General features: G+C 41.5%; 1 protein-coding gene across 5 annotated transcripts in view; it reads left to right on the forward strand.

Annotated features, from left to right (window-relative positions):
* The window catches only part of grm1b (glutamate receptor, metabotropic 1b), a 28,720-nt gene extending 12,159 nt beyond the window's left edge, over positions 1-16,561 (forward strand). For 4 of the 5 annotated variants that reach the window (XM_015969512.3, XM_015969513.3, XM_015969514.3 and 1 more), the window contains 5 exons: positions 1,962-2,208; positions 3,699-3,867; positions 4,024-4,150; positions 7,085-8,012; positions 9,508-16,561. In XM_015969512.3, coding sequence (XP_015824998.3) covers positions 1,962-2,208; positions 3,699-3,867; positions 4,024-4,150; positions 7,085-8,012; positions 9,508-10,339 — 2,303 coding nt within the window. In that variant the 3' untranslated portion in view covers positions 10,340-16,561. The remainder of the gene's footprint in view (positions 1-1,961; positions 2,209-3,698; positions 3,868-4,023; positions 4,151-7,084; positions 8,013-9,507) is intronic. The other variant, XM_015969515.3, reaches the window with a different exon arrangement.
* The last annotated feature ends 692 nt before the right edge of the window (positions 16,562-17,253 follow it).

Below are 17,253 nucleotides of genomic sequence, written 5' to 3' on the forward strand. Positions count from 1 at the left end.
GCATGGCAGCGATGATCTGCCGGGTGCTTTCAGGTTCTAGACTGGTTGACAATTAAGCCGAAGAATAATACAGCTAGCAAGCACTCAGGACCTTCCATTATGAACATTTACTTTAATGTTTATTTTTAACTGATGAAGTAACCTGCCAAATTATGTGCCAGCGTTTTAAACCAAGATCATCCTTTGTAAACTAAATAAATAAATAAATAAAACAGAAAGCTGGGGTTTTTTGGAACCATTTTGCACATTGTCATGCAGTACTGCAGAGTCTTAGCCTGGCAAGCCAGACTAAATAAATGTATTATTTAGTCTGGCCACGCTCCATTGACGGCTCTCGGTTGTGGGGCGGGTTCTACCGTTGTCTTTCAAATGATCTCCGCATGCTATTGGACAATGAATGTGACATACTCTTGTTTCACTCTGTTGCATCATCCCACCCACCAGGCATATAGAGTGCCCTGATTGGCCCACAAAGCGGATAAAGCTCTGTGATTTGTTCACTAAGCAGATAGGGCACTATGGCCTACCATTATGGACCAATCACAGCTCTTTATGTGTTTGAAACCTCTCTAGAGAGCTGTGATTGGCTAGCCAGAGTCCTGGTAGGAGCTGCTGAGGTTCCAATGGAGCATGCCTAGACATACTTTGCAAAGCAAGAATTTGGTCTAGTTCACTAGGCTAGCAGAGTCTTGCACATGTTCAGTAACTGTTATGGGGTGACTCTCAGCTGGGACGCCAAATTTTAACTGAGTGATTTTTGTTTTAGATAATGTTGAATATTTCTGTCAAATTTAGGAAAACTTGTGAGAGTTACATTTAGATCTCTCCAGTGGTTTCCAGTTCAGGACATATTTTGCTGAAAAACAGACGAACCAACACACAAACACGTGCAAAATCATGATCTGACTTTCGCAGTAGTAGAAAATTATAAATTTGTGACCAAGTCAAATCCAAAGACTGTTGGTCAGATTCACCAGTGATCACGTGTCTTTGCACTGTTTATCAATGACACTAAAGATCTCTTTGTCAAAGCAAAAAATGATTTTTTTTCTGAGTTTGTCAGAAAAAACATTTAATGAGTCATTTTAATTATACACGGGAGCTGGTTCTAGTCTGCTGTTTAGCTTTGAAGTAATGAAACTGCTGAGAGGTGAAGCAGCTCAGAACACTTTGACATTTAAATCATCTCATTTTTTACATTAGATTACAGAATGGAGGTAAATGCTGAGGCATTATAAATGATTCCTTCTTGTTTGCAATTCGTGCAAAACAAAATGACCTCATCAGCTGAAAGATGCACACTTCTGACAACTAACTGAAATTTAAGAACACTTTCAGCTCTGGCTCCTGTTAAATGCACAGACTGTTGAATGCATTGAGTAGCTTTTGAAACTAACTTCTCACCAAACCTGCTTTGCTTCCAGCTTGCATTACACTGAACTGATAGGGTGTGTTAGAAAATACAGTGTTATAATTTCTGTTCATTATCAATTCTTTAAGCTCAAAGAAAAGGATGCAAATCAGAAAATATTCAAAGTAGAAGAGACTTGTTGGTTTGTTTCCCTGCTTGAGCAGGACGCCGAGTCTCAGCAGCAGAAGGGTTTTTAGCATGAGAGACCGACTCTAATTGAATCCTGACTCATGAATAGTCTCGCCATGATTACAGGGTTTCTTTGAAGCCTTTTTCTGAGACTTCCAGTTCTTTTAAAGCAGTCTCCCACCAAGCTGAAGATGCTTGATTCTTGCTGCCTTAATAGAAAGTATGATTACATCTGCGAGCACCCTATCATGCCTTTGTAATGTCTGACATCATGCTAGATGACCTCCTTGGTGCAGCTGAAATAAGGAAACAACATAAAACTTGCTACCGCTTGCATCAGTGAAGCTCTCTTTATGGCTGGCCTTTTTTTATTTTACACATTTTTGTCTTGAACCCTTACGGTTTTCATGTTTGCGGGCAGGTTATGAAAGTCTGGAGGACAACTATGTTCAAGACAGCAAGATGGGCTTTGTCATCAACGCCATCTACGCCATGGCCCACGGGCTGCATGACATGCACTCTGACCTCTGCCCTGGCCACTTGGGGCTCTGTGATGACATGAAACCCGTGGACGGGAGCCACTTGTTGGAGTTTCTTCTCAAGACATCCTTCATGGGTGTGTCAGGGGAGGACATATGGTTTGATGAGAATGGAGACTCACCTGGAAGGTAAACATGCTCCTCCACTTTCTTTATGTTACTGAATGCTTTCCTGTTGAGTCTCTATGGCCTGAAGGACAACATTAAATTTGGTGGTCCCATTCTATGGTTGAAAATATTTGTGGCACATTTCTGGAAATGGAAGCAACTTCAAAGAGAGCCGCAAACGTAAAACCTCCCCAAATATGGAGAAAATTACAAATTGTTTAATCACACATTCATATAAAATAATACAAGGAGAGTTAAAAATTGCAGAATATATATTTTCATGCATTTTTCTATTAAGCTAAAAGAGAGGAATGCACTGGGAAACTCCCACAGAAGTAGAAGAAAGGTGTTATTCTGGAGCTAGTCCTGACCCCCTCCTGCACAAAATCATGATGGTTCCAATCCTTGAATAATCGATCAGAATTTACCATGAATGAAAAATGAGGATTTAAACATCCAGTTAGAAAGTACAAACCCTTGAAGGAGTCAACATCTGGAGAAATTCATCTCAGCTTTTTATTTTCTGAGTAAGTACCTGCTGACATTGAGAGGGAGGGGCTTAAAACTTGTACTGGAACCAACCAGGGTGATGATTATCTAAAGCCCAAGTTCTCTGAGAAACCGTTTTTACTATGTCACATTGTTAAATTAGCATTTATGGACACGCCCATCTTGGCTCGCAAGGGAAAGGATGTTGTTGGTTTGGCATCCAGAAGAGAGCAGGACACGTCTCAGCTAATAGAAGCTAACCGTTAGCATTAGCAACTCCACCACACGGTAGAACTTCCTTCAGGCGTGTGTCGCTGGTGGAGATAAAACATCAACGTTGCAAAGCGAACAGAGTCAGTGGTGGAGTCACATTGCTGATAGCCAATCGCAGGAGAGATGTCAAAATATCAGGAAGTAAGACTCAAAATCCTGTCGTCTTCTGCTCCCCACTCCTCTGGCTTAATTCCACTTCCTTAAACAGAAGTTCTGAAGTTTTTTTACAGACTGGTTTACAACCAGGTCAAGTAGGGCAACCCAGGAAGATAAGATAAGTAGACATTATTTTGGTTTTCTACCGGATCTGTTATGTGAGCCACTGGCCAGGAGAGGAACGAGCAAGATGGGAGGAGGAGGACATGGGCAGGAATAATGCATACAGATATGGATTCGGGATATGTGAATTGGGAAAAATGGAAATAAAGTATCAAATATAAAGTTTATTGTTAGAATAAATAAAAGAGCAAACTGAAGTTTGTGTTTGAGACCAGGGCCCAGTCAGCAACTACGAATGCTACTAAACTCCTAACTCCTTTATTGGTTTGAATAAAGATGATAAGGCACCACAACCTTTTATAACCACCTAGTTACCAGCAGAAATACCCTAAACATCAGACTGACATTATAAACTGATAACATCGGCGTAAAGCTCAACTAGCACAATGCAAACAGTACGTTCCTTTTTCACCACGTTTTTTCTGATTCATCAAAAGACTTCTAAACGCTGTTGTCCTCCCACCCATCAGGTATGAGATAATGAACTTTCAGCGCGTGGAATCTGGTGTTTACGACTACATCAACATCGGCTCCTGGCACGAGGGCTTACTGAGTATTGACGACGAGATGTTCCAGATGAACCGCAGCGACATGGTCCGCTCAGTCTGCAGCGAGCCCTGCTCCAAAGGAGAGATCAAGGTCTTTATTTTTTAATTCCACACAATTATTGTTAGATAATCCTGAAATGAAATATGATATATGCTTGTCTTGACTGCTTCTATTTTAAAGAAGGTACTTAAAGGTGTCTACAGGAAGGCAGCTTTTCATTTTTCTTGTTCATGTTTTGCCAATCAGGTGATAAGAAAAGGAGAAGTGAGCTGCTGCTGGATCTGCACGGCCTGCAAAGACAACGAATTTGTCCAGGATGAGTTCACCTGTAAGGCCTGTGAGCTGGGCTGGTGGCCTGACCATGAACTAGAAGGTGGGTTTGTCTACATTTCTTGTTATTTTCTAGAAGCAAGCACTGTCCTTGGAGCAAGTTTGCTATCATTGCATACTCACTGGACGGTTTAGCTAACAGACAGGATTTTCTGCTCACCCTTTTACACAAAGATACAAAATAAAGTTTGGTGAATTAACTATGTAGTGTAATTTTAATGGGTAAGAAAACATAACCTTATTAGTTAACAAAAGGAGCCTCTGTAGCATGTAGAAGAGTCAAACACAGCCACAACATCCTGGTACCTCCTCCTCATGCTGGTCACCTTATGGTACAAGCTCTATCCAGCTGTAGCTGGTGCTTGTGCTACTAATGAGGAAGGCACCAGAAGGTCAAGCAAGAGCAAAAGATGTGGTTTGGCCTTGTTAGGGAATGTTTTCACGAGTGCCTCCCTCAAATGTGGCACCATTAAAGGCAATGTAGACAGGCTTTCCATTTTTTGCCAAGAAAACACAACAAAGAAATATATGAGAGAGCAGAATTTTTTTTTCTTTTTGTGACAAGTAAAAAAGGCACAAAAGGAGAAGAAAGGAACAGAAAGGTAAAGATTGAATAACATGGGCGACCAAAAAGCATGTTGTGGTGCCAATGGATCATGTGCATAAAATCTGTACATATATTACCTGCCTATCATCTTCTCATGCACCATGTTCAGTGCCTTGGGCTTCCCGACAGGGTCGCGGAAGGCGCTTTATAAATAAAGGTTTGATTGATTGATTGACTGATCATGAGGACCCAATGTCCTGACACACCCGCCCAGTTCAGGTGAGGATCTTGGATGTTCAAGAGAGACTGGAAGTAGCTGCTCCTCCAGCTAAAGCTTAGTTTATACTTCTCCGTGAGCTCTGCAACGGAGAGACGCACACAGAGTGTCGGAAAAGTTTTCACATTCGAACTTCTGTTCCGGCAGCGGAGTGCTGCAAAGCAATTCCCTGCCAGGACAACAGAGGGCGTAGCGCTGTTCTGTGGTATCCTGCCATCATAACACTCATGTATCTGGTCCACGATAGTGTATTTACTGATGTGTTTATATATTTCAGAGACTTTATAACACGGACAAATTTGTCCTTCATTCTCCTTCACCTCTTCATGCGGTCGCCACCTCTAAACCCACATTTCCCATCGTTTCCGTCCACGCTTGCTCCGTATTTTGTACTCCTTTACTCACGGCTGAATAAATGTTCATATTTTCTGACTTTTTTCAAGATGCTTGCTTCAATATTTTCTGGGTCTGCTGTTAAATATCTGTTTACTTTTTTACGGAGCTACAGCAGTGCAGGTGACGAATATACAGGAAGCGGCGTCCTGACGGATCACAAGCTTACGTTCTCCATCACTTTCGACGGATGTTTAAAATTTTGGGCATGTCTCTGTCTCCCTCTGTGAGCTCGTCGGAGAGCCCTTGCGCTGACGCATAATGGCGTTGTGTGACTCCGCACCGACGCAGATGGAAAAGTATAAATCAGGGTTTAGGCAGGTGAGGGGTGGTTCTCGTCTCATTTTCCCTGTTGTGACATCACAATAAGGGACAAACGGCCCATTAATGATTCATGAAACCAAAATCTGACGGATACCTAATGCAAAGGTTTAATCCTTTTTGGATTAGAGACAGCAGAAATCTACGTGGCAGCACAGAATTTGCATATGTCCCCTTTGATTATGACAGGCAATGTTGTAAACAAGTAGCAACAGAAACCCAGGACTGTTTCTACAAGGAGGAGTTATCAGTGGGTGAGGAGCAGCTTGTAGAACAGGTGTGGGAGATGAGGAAAAATAATGGAAAATGACAGGGAGAAAACTCACACTACATTTAACAGTGGGTTTTGCCGAGATTCAATATTTTTGTGCAGTTGGTCGAGTTCTAATGTAAATGCCACCACCTTCAGACCTCAGTGAACAGCCTATGGCCCTGAAGTGACCCGTGTGTGCAGAAGAAGACATGATGGAGGCTACACATGACACGTATTATCTCACTCCTTCCTGCCTCCTCTGCAGCAGAATTGTGATACCTGTCACACCTCAGTGATGAACTGTGACACGAGCACTCCCTGAAAAATGTTCCTGACTCAAGAAGACTACATGTGAAAGTGGCCCGGTTAGATTTATGCTGTTCAGACTGTGAAGAAAAGTCAGATATGTCACCCTCGGCCACTTACTTTAGTGTTCCTGTTGCGTGATGCTTCCAGACATGAGAAGATTTCTCTCTGAGAGTTTGCACTGTCCTTTTTTTGCGGCACCATTTCACAAACCTGTTCTGTCCTATTTTCTTTGCTTTCCCATGACACCTGAGAGCACATTCATCATCCTCACCGTTTTCTCCGACAGGAGCTCCACTTCACTCACCGCTCTTCTGGCCCACTTTGAGAGGCCTTGTGTGGCTCTCACAGACACACGGCACTTCCTTAACATGATAAGCACACACATGCGTTTGCTTTTTTAAATCATCCACGGGATGTTTAGACAGGAGCAACAGCAAACTGTCGTGGTTGGCCCAGGAATATTCTTGTGCTCCTTTCTTGCCCTAACTATCCTGCCACTGTACGATAAATAAATCAAAAGGTGATGAATTATACAGGTATTCCAAGTGTATTCTCAGCATGAAGCAGAATGGTGATCTTAGTTGGATCCATGAAATATGCAGTTATTTACTTTGTCCTGCTTCACATGCTTCCTCTCTGCTCTCTGCTGGCCACAGCTCAGTCTGGCCATGGCTCTGTTGAAAAGCATTTATTTATAGTTGAGCTAAAAACCTACTTTGGGGCTTACTGTACTTTCTCAAGCTAAGAAATGCTACAGATTCATTGTTAATGTATTCACATAAGCTTCTTATGTGGCTGCTTGTAAAAATCTATCCATTAAGTCTGACTTAAAGGGATGTTTATGGTATTGTGTCATGGTTTTTTCCTTCCATGTCAGGTTGTGAGCCAATTCCCCTCCACTACCTGGAGTGGAGCAATCCAGAGTCCATCATCCAGGTGGTCTTCTCCTGCTTGGGCATCCTGGTCACATCGTTTGTTGCCTTTGTCTTCGTATTGTACCGTGACACGCCTGTGGTCAAATCCTCCAGCCGGGAGCTCTGCTACATCATCCTAGCCGGGATCTTCCTGGGATATTTGTGCCCTTTCACACTTATTGCACGACCAACAGTGGCCTCCTGCTACCTCCAGAGACTTCTCGTTGGACTCTCAGCTGCGATGTGCTATTCGGCTCTGGTGACCAAAACCAATCGCATTGCCCGCATCCTGGCGGGCAGCAAGAAGAAGATCTGCACCAGGAAGCCAAGGTTCATGAGTGCTTGGGCACAGGTGGTGATTGCCTCCATACTCATCAGCCTCCAGCTATCGTTGGAAGTCACACTCATCATAATGGAGCCTCCTGAGCCAATCAAATCTTACCCCAGCATTAGAGAAGTCTTCCTGATCTGCAACACCAGCAACCTTGGTGTTGTAGCTCCCCTAGGTTATAATGGTCTGCTCATCATGAGCTGCACCTACTACGCCTTCAAGACCCGCAATGTTCCTGCAAATTTCAACGAAGCCAAGTACATTGCCTTCACCATGTACACGACATGTATAATCTGGCTCGCCTTTGTGCCCATCTACTTCGGCAGCAACTACAAGATCATCACCACATCCTTCTCTGTGAGCCTCAGCGTGACTGTTGCTTTGGGGTGTATGTTCACGCCAAAGATGTACATCATCATTGCCAAGCCCGAGCGAAATGTACGCAGCGCGTTCACCACCTCCGATGCTGTTCGCATGCATGTCGGAGACGGAAAAATTGCCTGCCGGAGCAACAGCCTCCTCAACATGTTCAAGAGGAAGAAGAACACGGAAAATGGCAGGTGGGTTCTTTAACTGAGTCTGAGTCCTGCTCCTGAAGCACCTTAGGGATGCTAGTTTTACTTTAATTCCCTCTCAAAGGGAACTTGACATCCAACTGTATTTACTTTTAGAAGAGCACCTGTTGTGAACTCTGACAAATATGGGTCAGTACTCAATTTGCTCAGCCTTTACAACCTTTGATCTGCTGGGAAAGTTAAAACAAGCATCCCTGGGTGCTATGGGATGGTAAATGACATCACACATGCAGATGCAGAGTTTGTTCAGGGTCCACAGGCTTAACAATGCTGCAGGGTGTAAGTTCCAGTAATGGAAAAAAGAAAGCTCACCCTATTTCAGTTGTAGGGTTCTATCTGTCAGACTTAAAGGAACACAGAGCAGTTTCCTGCACTTTTGGACAAAACATAGGATTACTTATAAGTCCAGTAGCAACAAAGCCAGGTCATCATCAGTCCTTGATTTTTGCCCCGTTTAGCTGCTTCAAACTAATGGATGTAGGCTGCACCGATGTTCACTCTGGTTTTAGATCTTTGCTTCACCTCCATCACCTCACTCTCTTACTTTTACTTCCAGGCTCCGCCATGATTCCAACAGAAAAAGCAAATTTGACAATCGTTGAATTAAAAATACCACCCGCTAGCATTACAGCTAACAGCCGTAAAACAAATTAAGAGTGCCCCCTGAACACCCACTTCAGTAGTAAATAGCTACAGACCTGGAGACTGCGGATTCAGGCCGACTGCAGATTCAGGCTTCTACCCATTTTGAAACAGCGACCTTTAAATGACAGATGTTTATGGGCCTAGAAAACATACTCTGGTTTCATTAAACAAACAGTTAAATAAATACTGTGCTCCATGTTCACTACTGAGACTCTCCGCTCCTGATCCATCTGGGGTTGCTATGAAACCAGGGGATGGTCCTGTCTCAAAAACAGTAGAAGCCTGAATCTGCAGTCGGCCTGACTCTGCAGTTGGCCTGACTCTGCAGTTGGCCTGAATCTGCGGTCTCCGGGTCTGCAATGACACCCTTCTCACCTTCTCCATAAAACTATCTGGTGTGGTTTTTGGTCAGCAGAGGGCTTCAGAGTGGTGTCACATAAGAAACTGGTCAAGTTTCTAACCCAACAATCACTGAAATCAACGTTAAAGCTATAGCTTTAGGTTTAAAAAAACTATCTATTATTACTTTAATGAAAAGAATAATCTGTATTTTTACCACATTGTAAAATTATGCTAATTTAATCTTCAAATGTTAAAAAACCCAAAAGAGATTCCACCATAAAATGGAACACTGGGTCCACCCTTGTTTTCATTGTTAAGGTGTTATTAAGATAGGTAAAACTGTAGAAATGAAAAAGTGAAGTTCTGTCTCTAAACCTGGTGATACCCTGAAGCTGTATTTTAATAGGAAGCAAACACAATAACACATATTTTTGATTTGTCTTCATCTTTCTGGGTTCCTGCGCAGTAACAGCCATCTTTATTTTGTTCATAGTTCTAATGGAAAGTCTGTGTCATGGTCTGAACCAGGTGCAAGACATCCTCCCAAAGGGGATCACATGTGGCACAGACTTTCAGTGCATGTGAAGAGACAGGAAGCAGGTTCCAATCAGATGGCTGTCATCAAACCCTTAACTAATACCTACCAAAATACTTCCCGGGAGTTCTCAGACCTCAGCACTAAGACTTTGTACAATGTAGCTGAGGAGGATGAAAGCGATCCAGTCGCTTACAGCTCCCCTGCCTCTCCCCCGATGATGGCCCACGGGCAAACACCCGCTCGCGAGCTGATAAAAGGCGAGAGCGAGGAGGTGGAGCTCTATTCCCCTGAGCCTCTACAACCACACAGCATTATCTGTCAACGTGATGTTGTGGAGCGCCACCAGGAGAAGGTGGTGCTGAGAAAACCCAACCTCCCTGAGCTCAGTGATGTGATCAGCATGCCTCAGGTTGTGAGCGGTGGCATGCCAGTGTACCACCAGGCTCACCTCATCCAGCAGAAACCCATCTTGCCTGTCCACCTTGACCCGTTTGATGATGAGCTTGTGTCTCCATTAGAGGAGGATGATGAGGAGCAGTTTGGTCTTCTCCGAGGATACATGTACAACAACACCCAGATTCAGGAGGAGGAGGACCTGGTAGAGGCCAAACTAGTGATGGAAGACTCTGTTGCTCTGATGCCTCCCTCTCCTTTCCGTGACTGCGGTCCTTCAGCGAGCCTTTTTCCAAACTCTCCTGTGTCTGAATCCATTTTGTGCACACCTCCAGATGTCACGTATTCCTCCGTCATCTTCACTGACTTCAAGCAAAGCTCCTCAACTCTGTGACGAAAGAACCAAAATGTTTCTGGTTAAATTTGTTCAGCTCCATAATGACTTCAATGAGATAAGTCACTGTTATCTAACGAGTTATTTATCAGCGTTTACTTGATACTGGCTAAAAACAATGTAAGTTCCAAGCTTTTAAAGTATTTATGTATATATTTGCATTAGGAAAACATTCTGCTGTATATTTCTGACATAAGGTTTTAGAAAAAAGTAGATTTTGTTGTTATAAAGCAAATAATCTAATGAGAAAAGTTACTGATTAAGTTTTGTGTTGCATATTGTGTCCTCTGTCCAACACTGTTTTGGGGGAAATTATTGTAATTGTGTTTATGTAGAATTAGGTGTTTATTAACTGAAAATGAAGAGCTCAGCATAATGCAAGGAGAAAGAACAGACTGTGTATGAAGATTATGGATGTAACCATGGAGACTGGGGGGGAAGTGCCTTAAAGGAAGAGCTGGGGTCCTGTGGAGCTCGTCTGAGTGATCATTGTCTTACCTGCAAACAGAAAGATCTCTGAAGTCGTTTTAAATTATGATAACTAAAAGGTCGCTGGTTTGAATCCCCCAAGGTGCTTTACAACACAACAGTCATTCATGCATACACACACATATTCACACACGGGCAGTGATTAGCCACAATGAAGCTACCATACATACTGGGCACCACCGGTCCCTCCGACCTTCCTCAACAGACAAGGAGGGTGGGTGTTATTCCCAAGGTTCAACAACTGTGAGAGACTGAGCGGGTGCAAACCTGCCACCCTCTAGTTATGGGACGGGCACGTAACTCTGCCTCAGTTTAATGGGTCCTCTGCTCTTCCAGTGCAAAATAAAACACATTTGATGAATTTGATGTTCTGTGTTGACCCTAGAAGAGACTGTGAGTCTCTGGGCTCTTATGATGGACTGTTGACCTTTAGGGTGCACCCTTCCTCTCAATCTTTGACACTGGGTGATTGAGGGAGTGAGTGAGGGGTCCTGGCATGGATCTTTGCAAGCTACACAAGAATCAGTAGCATCACTGGCATTGAACATTGGCCAGGGATTGGGTTTCCTAATATGTGATGTATCTATTTGGTTCAAGTTTACCTCAAAAATTTTAATATAGTGCAAAAGTAAATTTATTTCAGTAATTCGTCTTAGACTGAGAGACCATCCAAAGGCTCAGGAACCTTTTGCAGGTGTTTTGGATTTATTAGCTGATTAGAGTGAGACACTTTGAGTCTAGAATATTGAACATTTTCATCCATTCATCCATTTTCAGCCACTTATCCAGGTTTGGGTGGCGGGGGCAGCAGCCTAAGCAGGGAGGCCCAGACTTCCCCCTTCCCTGGCCAGCGGTGAGACATACTCCCTCCAGCGTGGGTCGTCCTTCAGGTCTTCTCCTGGTTGGACGTGCCTCACCAGGGAGGCGTCCAGGGGGCATCCTAACCAGATATCACCTCAATTGGCTCCTCTCGATGAACATTTTCACAATATTCTAATTGTCTGAGATTTTGAATGTGGGGTTAAATTAGCTGTAAGCCATAATCATCACAGTTAAAACAAATCAAGGCTTGAATAATTGGGCTTTGCATGGAATGAGTCTATCTCATATATTAGTTTCACCTTTTAGCTTTACTGAAATAAATGAACTCTTGCACCGTTTTCATATTTTTCGAGTTTCACCTGTGGTAACCCTCATGGACCACCTGGCTGTTCAGGGACCACTGACAGGAGCTGCATCCTTCAAAGGCAACCTTTTAAAGCTGAGCAAGCCACAGTGATGTGATGAAGGATGTACAAATTTGAAGGCTCCTCCACATGCAGCCCACAAATGCATCCTCCTTTTCCTGATTTTAAAGGATGGTTCTGGTGTACCCTTTGAGGCCCACCCTATCCCAGGATACATTGTGGGTCAAACAAGAGATTTCTGTTGTGATAGTGGCAGATGAGGCAGGAAATAGAGCGGGAGACCATTACAGTTTTTAATGCAACATTAAAATCTGGCAGTACCACAATTAAAGTGTAAAGCAGTTGTGTTGTTAGACTTTTGTCATCATCACATCATCATGCTGTCACAGTTGCTATGTGACACCTTTAAACCAAGGTGAGAGTGAGAATAAAGGCTAGACCGACTAATTTCACAGCTGCACACCTTAAGCTGAAGGCACATATTTACTCTAAAACCTGTAAATGATAAGAAAATATGTGATTCATTCAGGGAGGCTCAACAACCACTCTCCATCTCGTCTAAATAAGATCACTTTTGGCTTCATAGTTGATGATAATCAAATTACCAACCTCATGACTTCTTACTGGTAGTCCACAAACCTATGGGACACATCAAACTAGTGTTCATCCTTACGTATGTATGGACAGGGTTGGAGGGGAGCACGTCATGAGGAACTGCTACAAAAACATGTAGCAATGTTTTTTACTAAGAGAATGTTTTCATATCTCCATTACTTTCATTCAAATCTTTTTTAGATACATTTAGCACAGAAATGTTTATCTTTTTTTTTTTTTTTTTTTTACTAATGTGGCAATAAATATTGATCAGTTGCTGTGACAATGAGGAACAACGTGTAAGGATTTCTGGTTGACCGTGAATAACTCCTATAAGATGCCATTCCAAAGCAACATGTGACCAGCAAGACGAGGAGGAACCAAGCTGTCATGGCTGCATATGGATCTTCTACATGCTACTGAGAGCCCTGCCGGTAAAAAAAAACAGTTGTTGTTTTTTACGATTACTATGGGACGTTTCAGTCATTCAATCTATCAAGCAACTAAAAACATGGGTATTATTGCAGAGGGAATAGCATACCTTGTTGAGTAGGTGTCCTGTTGCTTGTTCCACAGATGCATGATCCTAACTTGTTCTACCTCACAGTAAAGGTGACTAATCAGGCTTTTCAACAAAATTTGATTCAAGTATAAAAAGCTAAATATGCTACAAGGATATTTGCACAACCTTCTTTTTGTTTGTTTTAATTGTTTGTATTTTTTTTTTATTTTGTTTGTATTTGTTTTTTTAGCACGAGGTGCACAAAATGATTATATTCAGACCAAGACCCATGTGGTCAAAATGCAAAGGACTTTGTTTGTCTTGTATATTCAATTTGATCAGTGATATTACAAATTTACTGTTTATGTTCTTTCATGAAAATTATTTATTTATTTGTATTTTTTATTTGTTTGTTCACTGTTCATTCATTCATTCATTCATAAAAAAGCTTCCCTTTATTCATTCAAATCCAACCTAAAACATGGTTTGCATGGTTTGCAAACTGTTCATACATTTTCAAGAGTGTTTTCATCACCAGCAGTTTTTTGTTTTGAATTATATATTTAAAATAATACAGACTGTAACATGAATGTAGCAGGGAACAAGGTTTAAGTGCCATTTTTTCATATGAAAAGTTTCTTTTGTACATTTATCTCACTTGTGTAATCTTGAAATGCAAGTTAACATGTTTAGATTTTGTATTTTTTATACTTTCCCATCCTATTTCTGAACTGTAGATTACTGAATAAGCTAAATTATGTCGCCTATTTGTTTGGTAAATGTATGAATTCTGTTTCAAAATGTTGGCACTCATGATATCTAATATAAGAGAGAAGTGTTTTGCTTTGTTTAAGTGTCTGGCTGTGTATCTGTTTTCTATGTATTAGGACTTTAACAGCCTTTCTGAGTTATATAATAAGATAAATGACTTCTGTTACCACTGGCAGATAAATATCGGCTAGACTTTAAACTACAGGATAGACACTTGTGTAATTGGAATAAATAGGATGTTTTTGTGTTTCATGTTTTTCATTGTGAAACATTTGTGGCTGTATAGTCTTGACTTGCCATTTGTAACGTTTATTTTGATTAAAGGTAGATAGACTTTGTATAAAACTAACATCAGGAACACACGGAGGGGTGGTAATATGTCAAATAAACAAAGTTGAGACACCAGAGTCCTTTAATATGATTATTTTTAACATTAAGTTAAATTTCAACATATAGAATTAATTAAAAGAAATGTTTTATAAATAATTAACCCAAGTGATTTGACAAAGTGGGGCAAAAAAGTATTTAATCATCCTCATGATGTGCAAGTTCTTCCACTTAAAAAGATGAGCTATACCTGTAATTTTCAACTAGGAGAGATAAATGAGAAGAAAAAACCAGAAAATCACATAGTCTCATTTTAAAATATATATATATTTTTTGCAAATTATGATGAAAAAAAAGTATTTAGTTAATAACAAAAATCTGTCTCAATACTTTATTTACTCTTTGCTGGTAATGACAGAGGTCAAATGTTTTCTGTAAGTCTTCACAAGGTTTTAACACACTGCTGCTGGTATTTTGGCCCATTCCTCCATGCAGATCTCCTCTAGAGCAGTGATGTTGGGGCTGCCACTGGGCAACACGGACTTTCAACTCCCTCCACAGACTTCTATGGGGTTGAGATCTGGAGACTAGCTAGGCCACTTTAAGGCCCTCATTTATCAAACACTTGTAGAAACTTCTTAGGTGTGTTCTTGCTGTGTCGTATTTCTAATTCCATGCTGTAGTTCTTTTTTAAAACACAGAGCAGTTTTGTTACCTGTTTTCCCGCTACGTTTCGTTTGCGGCTGCAAACTTCCTAGGGCTGACCATCCATGTTTCATCTCCAATGCCCATGCTGATAGAAGGAGGTTTTCACTCCAAATCTGACGATACATGGCCCCGTAAATTTTTCCATTTACACGGATTAGCCGTCCTGGTCACTTTTCAGAAAAGCAGCCCCAAAGCATGATGTTTCCACCCCCATGCTTTACAGTTGGTACGGGGTTCTTTAGATGCAACTCAGCACTCTTTCTCCTCCTAAAAAAAGTTTTATTTTGGTTTCATCTGACCATGTGACATTCCCTCAATCCTATTCTGGATCACCAAATGCTCTCTAGCAAACTTCAGATGGAACTGCACATGTCCTGGCTTAAGCAGGGGGACACGTATGGTGTCTAGTCTAGTGTGTTACTGATAGTAGCCTAGTAACTTTGGTCTCAGCTCTCTGCAGGTCATTCCCCAGGTCCCCCCATGTAGTTCTGGAATTGTAGCTCACCAGTCTTGTGATCATTTTGACCCCACAAGGTAAGATCTTGCGTGGAGCCCCTGATCGTGGGAGATTATCAGTGGTCTTGTATGTTTTCCAATTTCTAATAATTGCTCCCTCAGTTGATTTCTTCACACCAAGCTGCTTTTATATGGCAGGTTTACAATTTTGTTTCTGGTGTCCTTTGACAGCTCTTTGGTCTTGGCCATAGTGGAGTTAGGAGTGTGACTGCGGTTTAGGACAGGTGTATTTTACAGTGATGATGAGTTCCAACAGTGGCCATACAGGTAACGAGTGGAGGACAGAGGACCCTCTTACAGAAGACGTTACAGGTCTGTGAGAGACAGAAATATAGCTTGATTGTAGGAGAACGGATTTATTTTTCCCACCATTATTTGCAAATGAATTCTTTAAAAACCAGACAATGTGATTTTCTGGATTTTTATTTTTCATTTAGCCTCTAGTTGAGGTATACATTTGATGAAAATTGCAGTCCTTTCTCATCTTTTTAAGTGGGAAAACTTGCACAACTGGTAGCTGACTAAATACGTTTGTGCCCCACTATCACCTGATGTAAATAATGAAAAGATGTATTTTCTGAAATGTATAAAAGCTGAGTTATCTTCACTTCACAATGCTAGTCCTGAGCTGGCAATGCTTCACTGGCTTCCATTTTCCTACGGGGCACAGTATGAACTCCTTTTATTTGTTTACCAGTTTTTTCAGGGCAGTGCCCCTCCATACCTTGGGAATCTGTTAAAAAGACATGTACCCTCAAGGTCATTGTGCTCTGCAGATCATTTCCTGTAAACTGTTCCTCACTCCAGGTCTCGGACATGTGGGGATAGGGCTTTTACTGTTTTAGCACCATCCCTCTGGAACAACTTACCTCTTAACATGACGCTATCTCCATCTTTGGTTACTTGTTGCTTGAAGACTCATTTTTATCATCTGGCTTTCACCTAATCTGTTTGGTGACTGGTTTTAACTGATTTTAATAGTTTTTATATTTGTTTGCTATTACTGATTTTTTTCTTTTTGATCCTAATTTTATTGTTGTCTTGTTCCTATGTTTTATTTGTGTTGTGTTCAGTGCTTTGAGGATGGTGGAAAGTGCTATACAAATAAAGGCTGATTGATTGATTGACTATATATCTAAAGAGCCTGAACATAGACCTCACACAAATATCAAAGCTGAAACAAAACAACTGCTCCCCTATTGGCTGATTGGCTTTAAGCCCCACCTCCTCCATGTAAGTTAAATAGATTATACAAAATGATGCACTTAAAGATTAATTCATGTGAAGCAAACAACTCATTAAGTGGGACAGAAGTAGCTCAGTAGGTAGAGTGGGTTGTCCAGTAATGTGAAGGTTGAAGGTTCGATCCACACCAAAGAATGCTGCTGTTGTGTCCTTGGGCAAGACACTTAACTCGCCTTGCCTGCTGGTGGAGGGACTGGTGGTGCCTGTGTATTGTGGTGCGCCCCAGGGCAGCTGTGGCTACACTGTAGCTCATCATCACCAGCGTGTGAATGGGTGAATGACTGACTGTGTTGTGAAGCGCCTTGAGGGGGTTGTAGAACCCTCAGAAGGCGCTATGCAGGCCATTTACCATAAAAACTACACCATGAATTAGGATTTAAAAGAATTGTAATAAATGAACAATTAAAGACAATTTTATATTAAGAGAAAAATAAGACAAATGTAGCATAAATGGAAAAAAAATCTTATTTTTTTAGCTAAAGTAAACACTAAACTGTGTCAGCCTTTGTGTATTTTCTGTATGTTTATTTATCGGCACAAACAAATAAAATACAGCCCCTTTTTGTATTTAATTG

Source organism: Nothobranchius furzeri, chromosome 18 (genome assembly GCF_043380555.1).
Source record: "Nothobranchius furzeri strain GRZ-AD chromosome 18, NfurGRZ-RIMD1, whole genome shotgun sequence".
Taxonomy (NCBI): domain Eukaryota; kingdom Metazoa; phylum Chordata; class Actinopteri; order Cyprinodontiformes; family Nothobranchiidae; genus Nothobranchius; species Nothobranchius furzeri.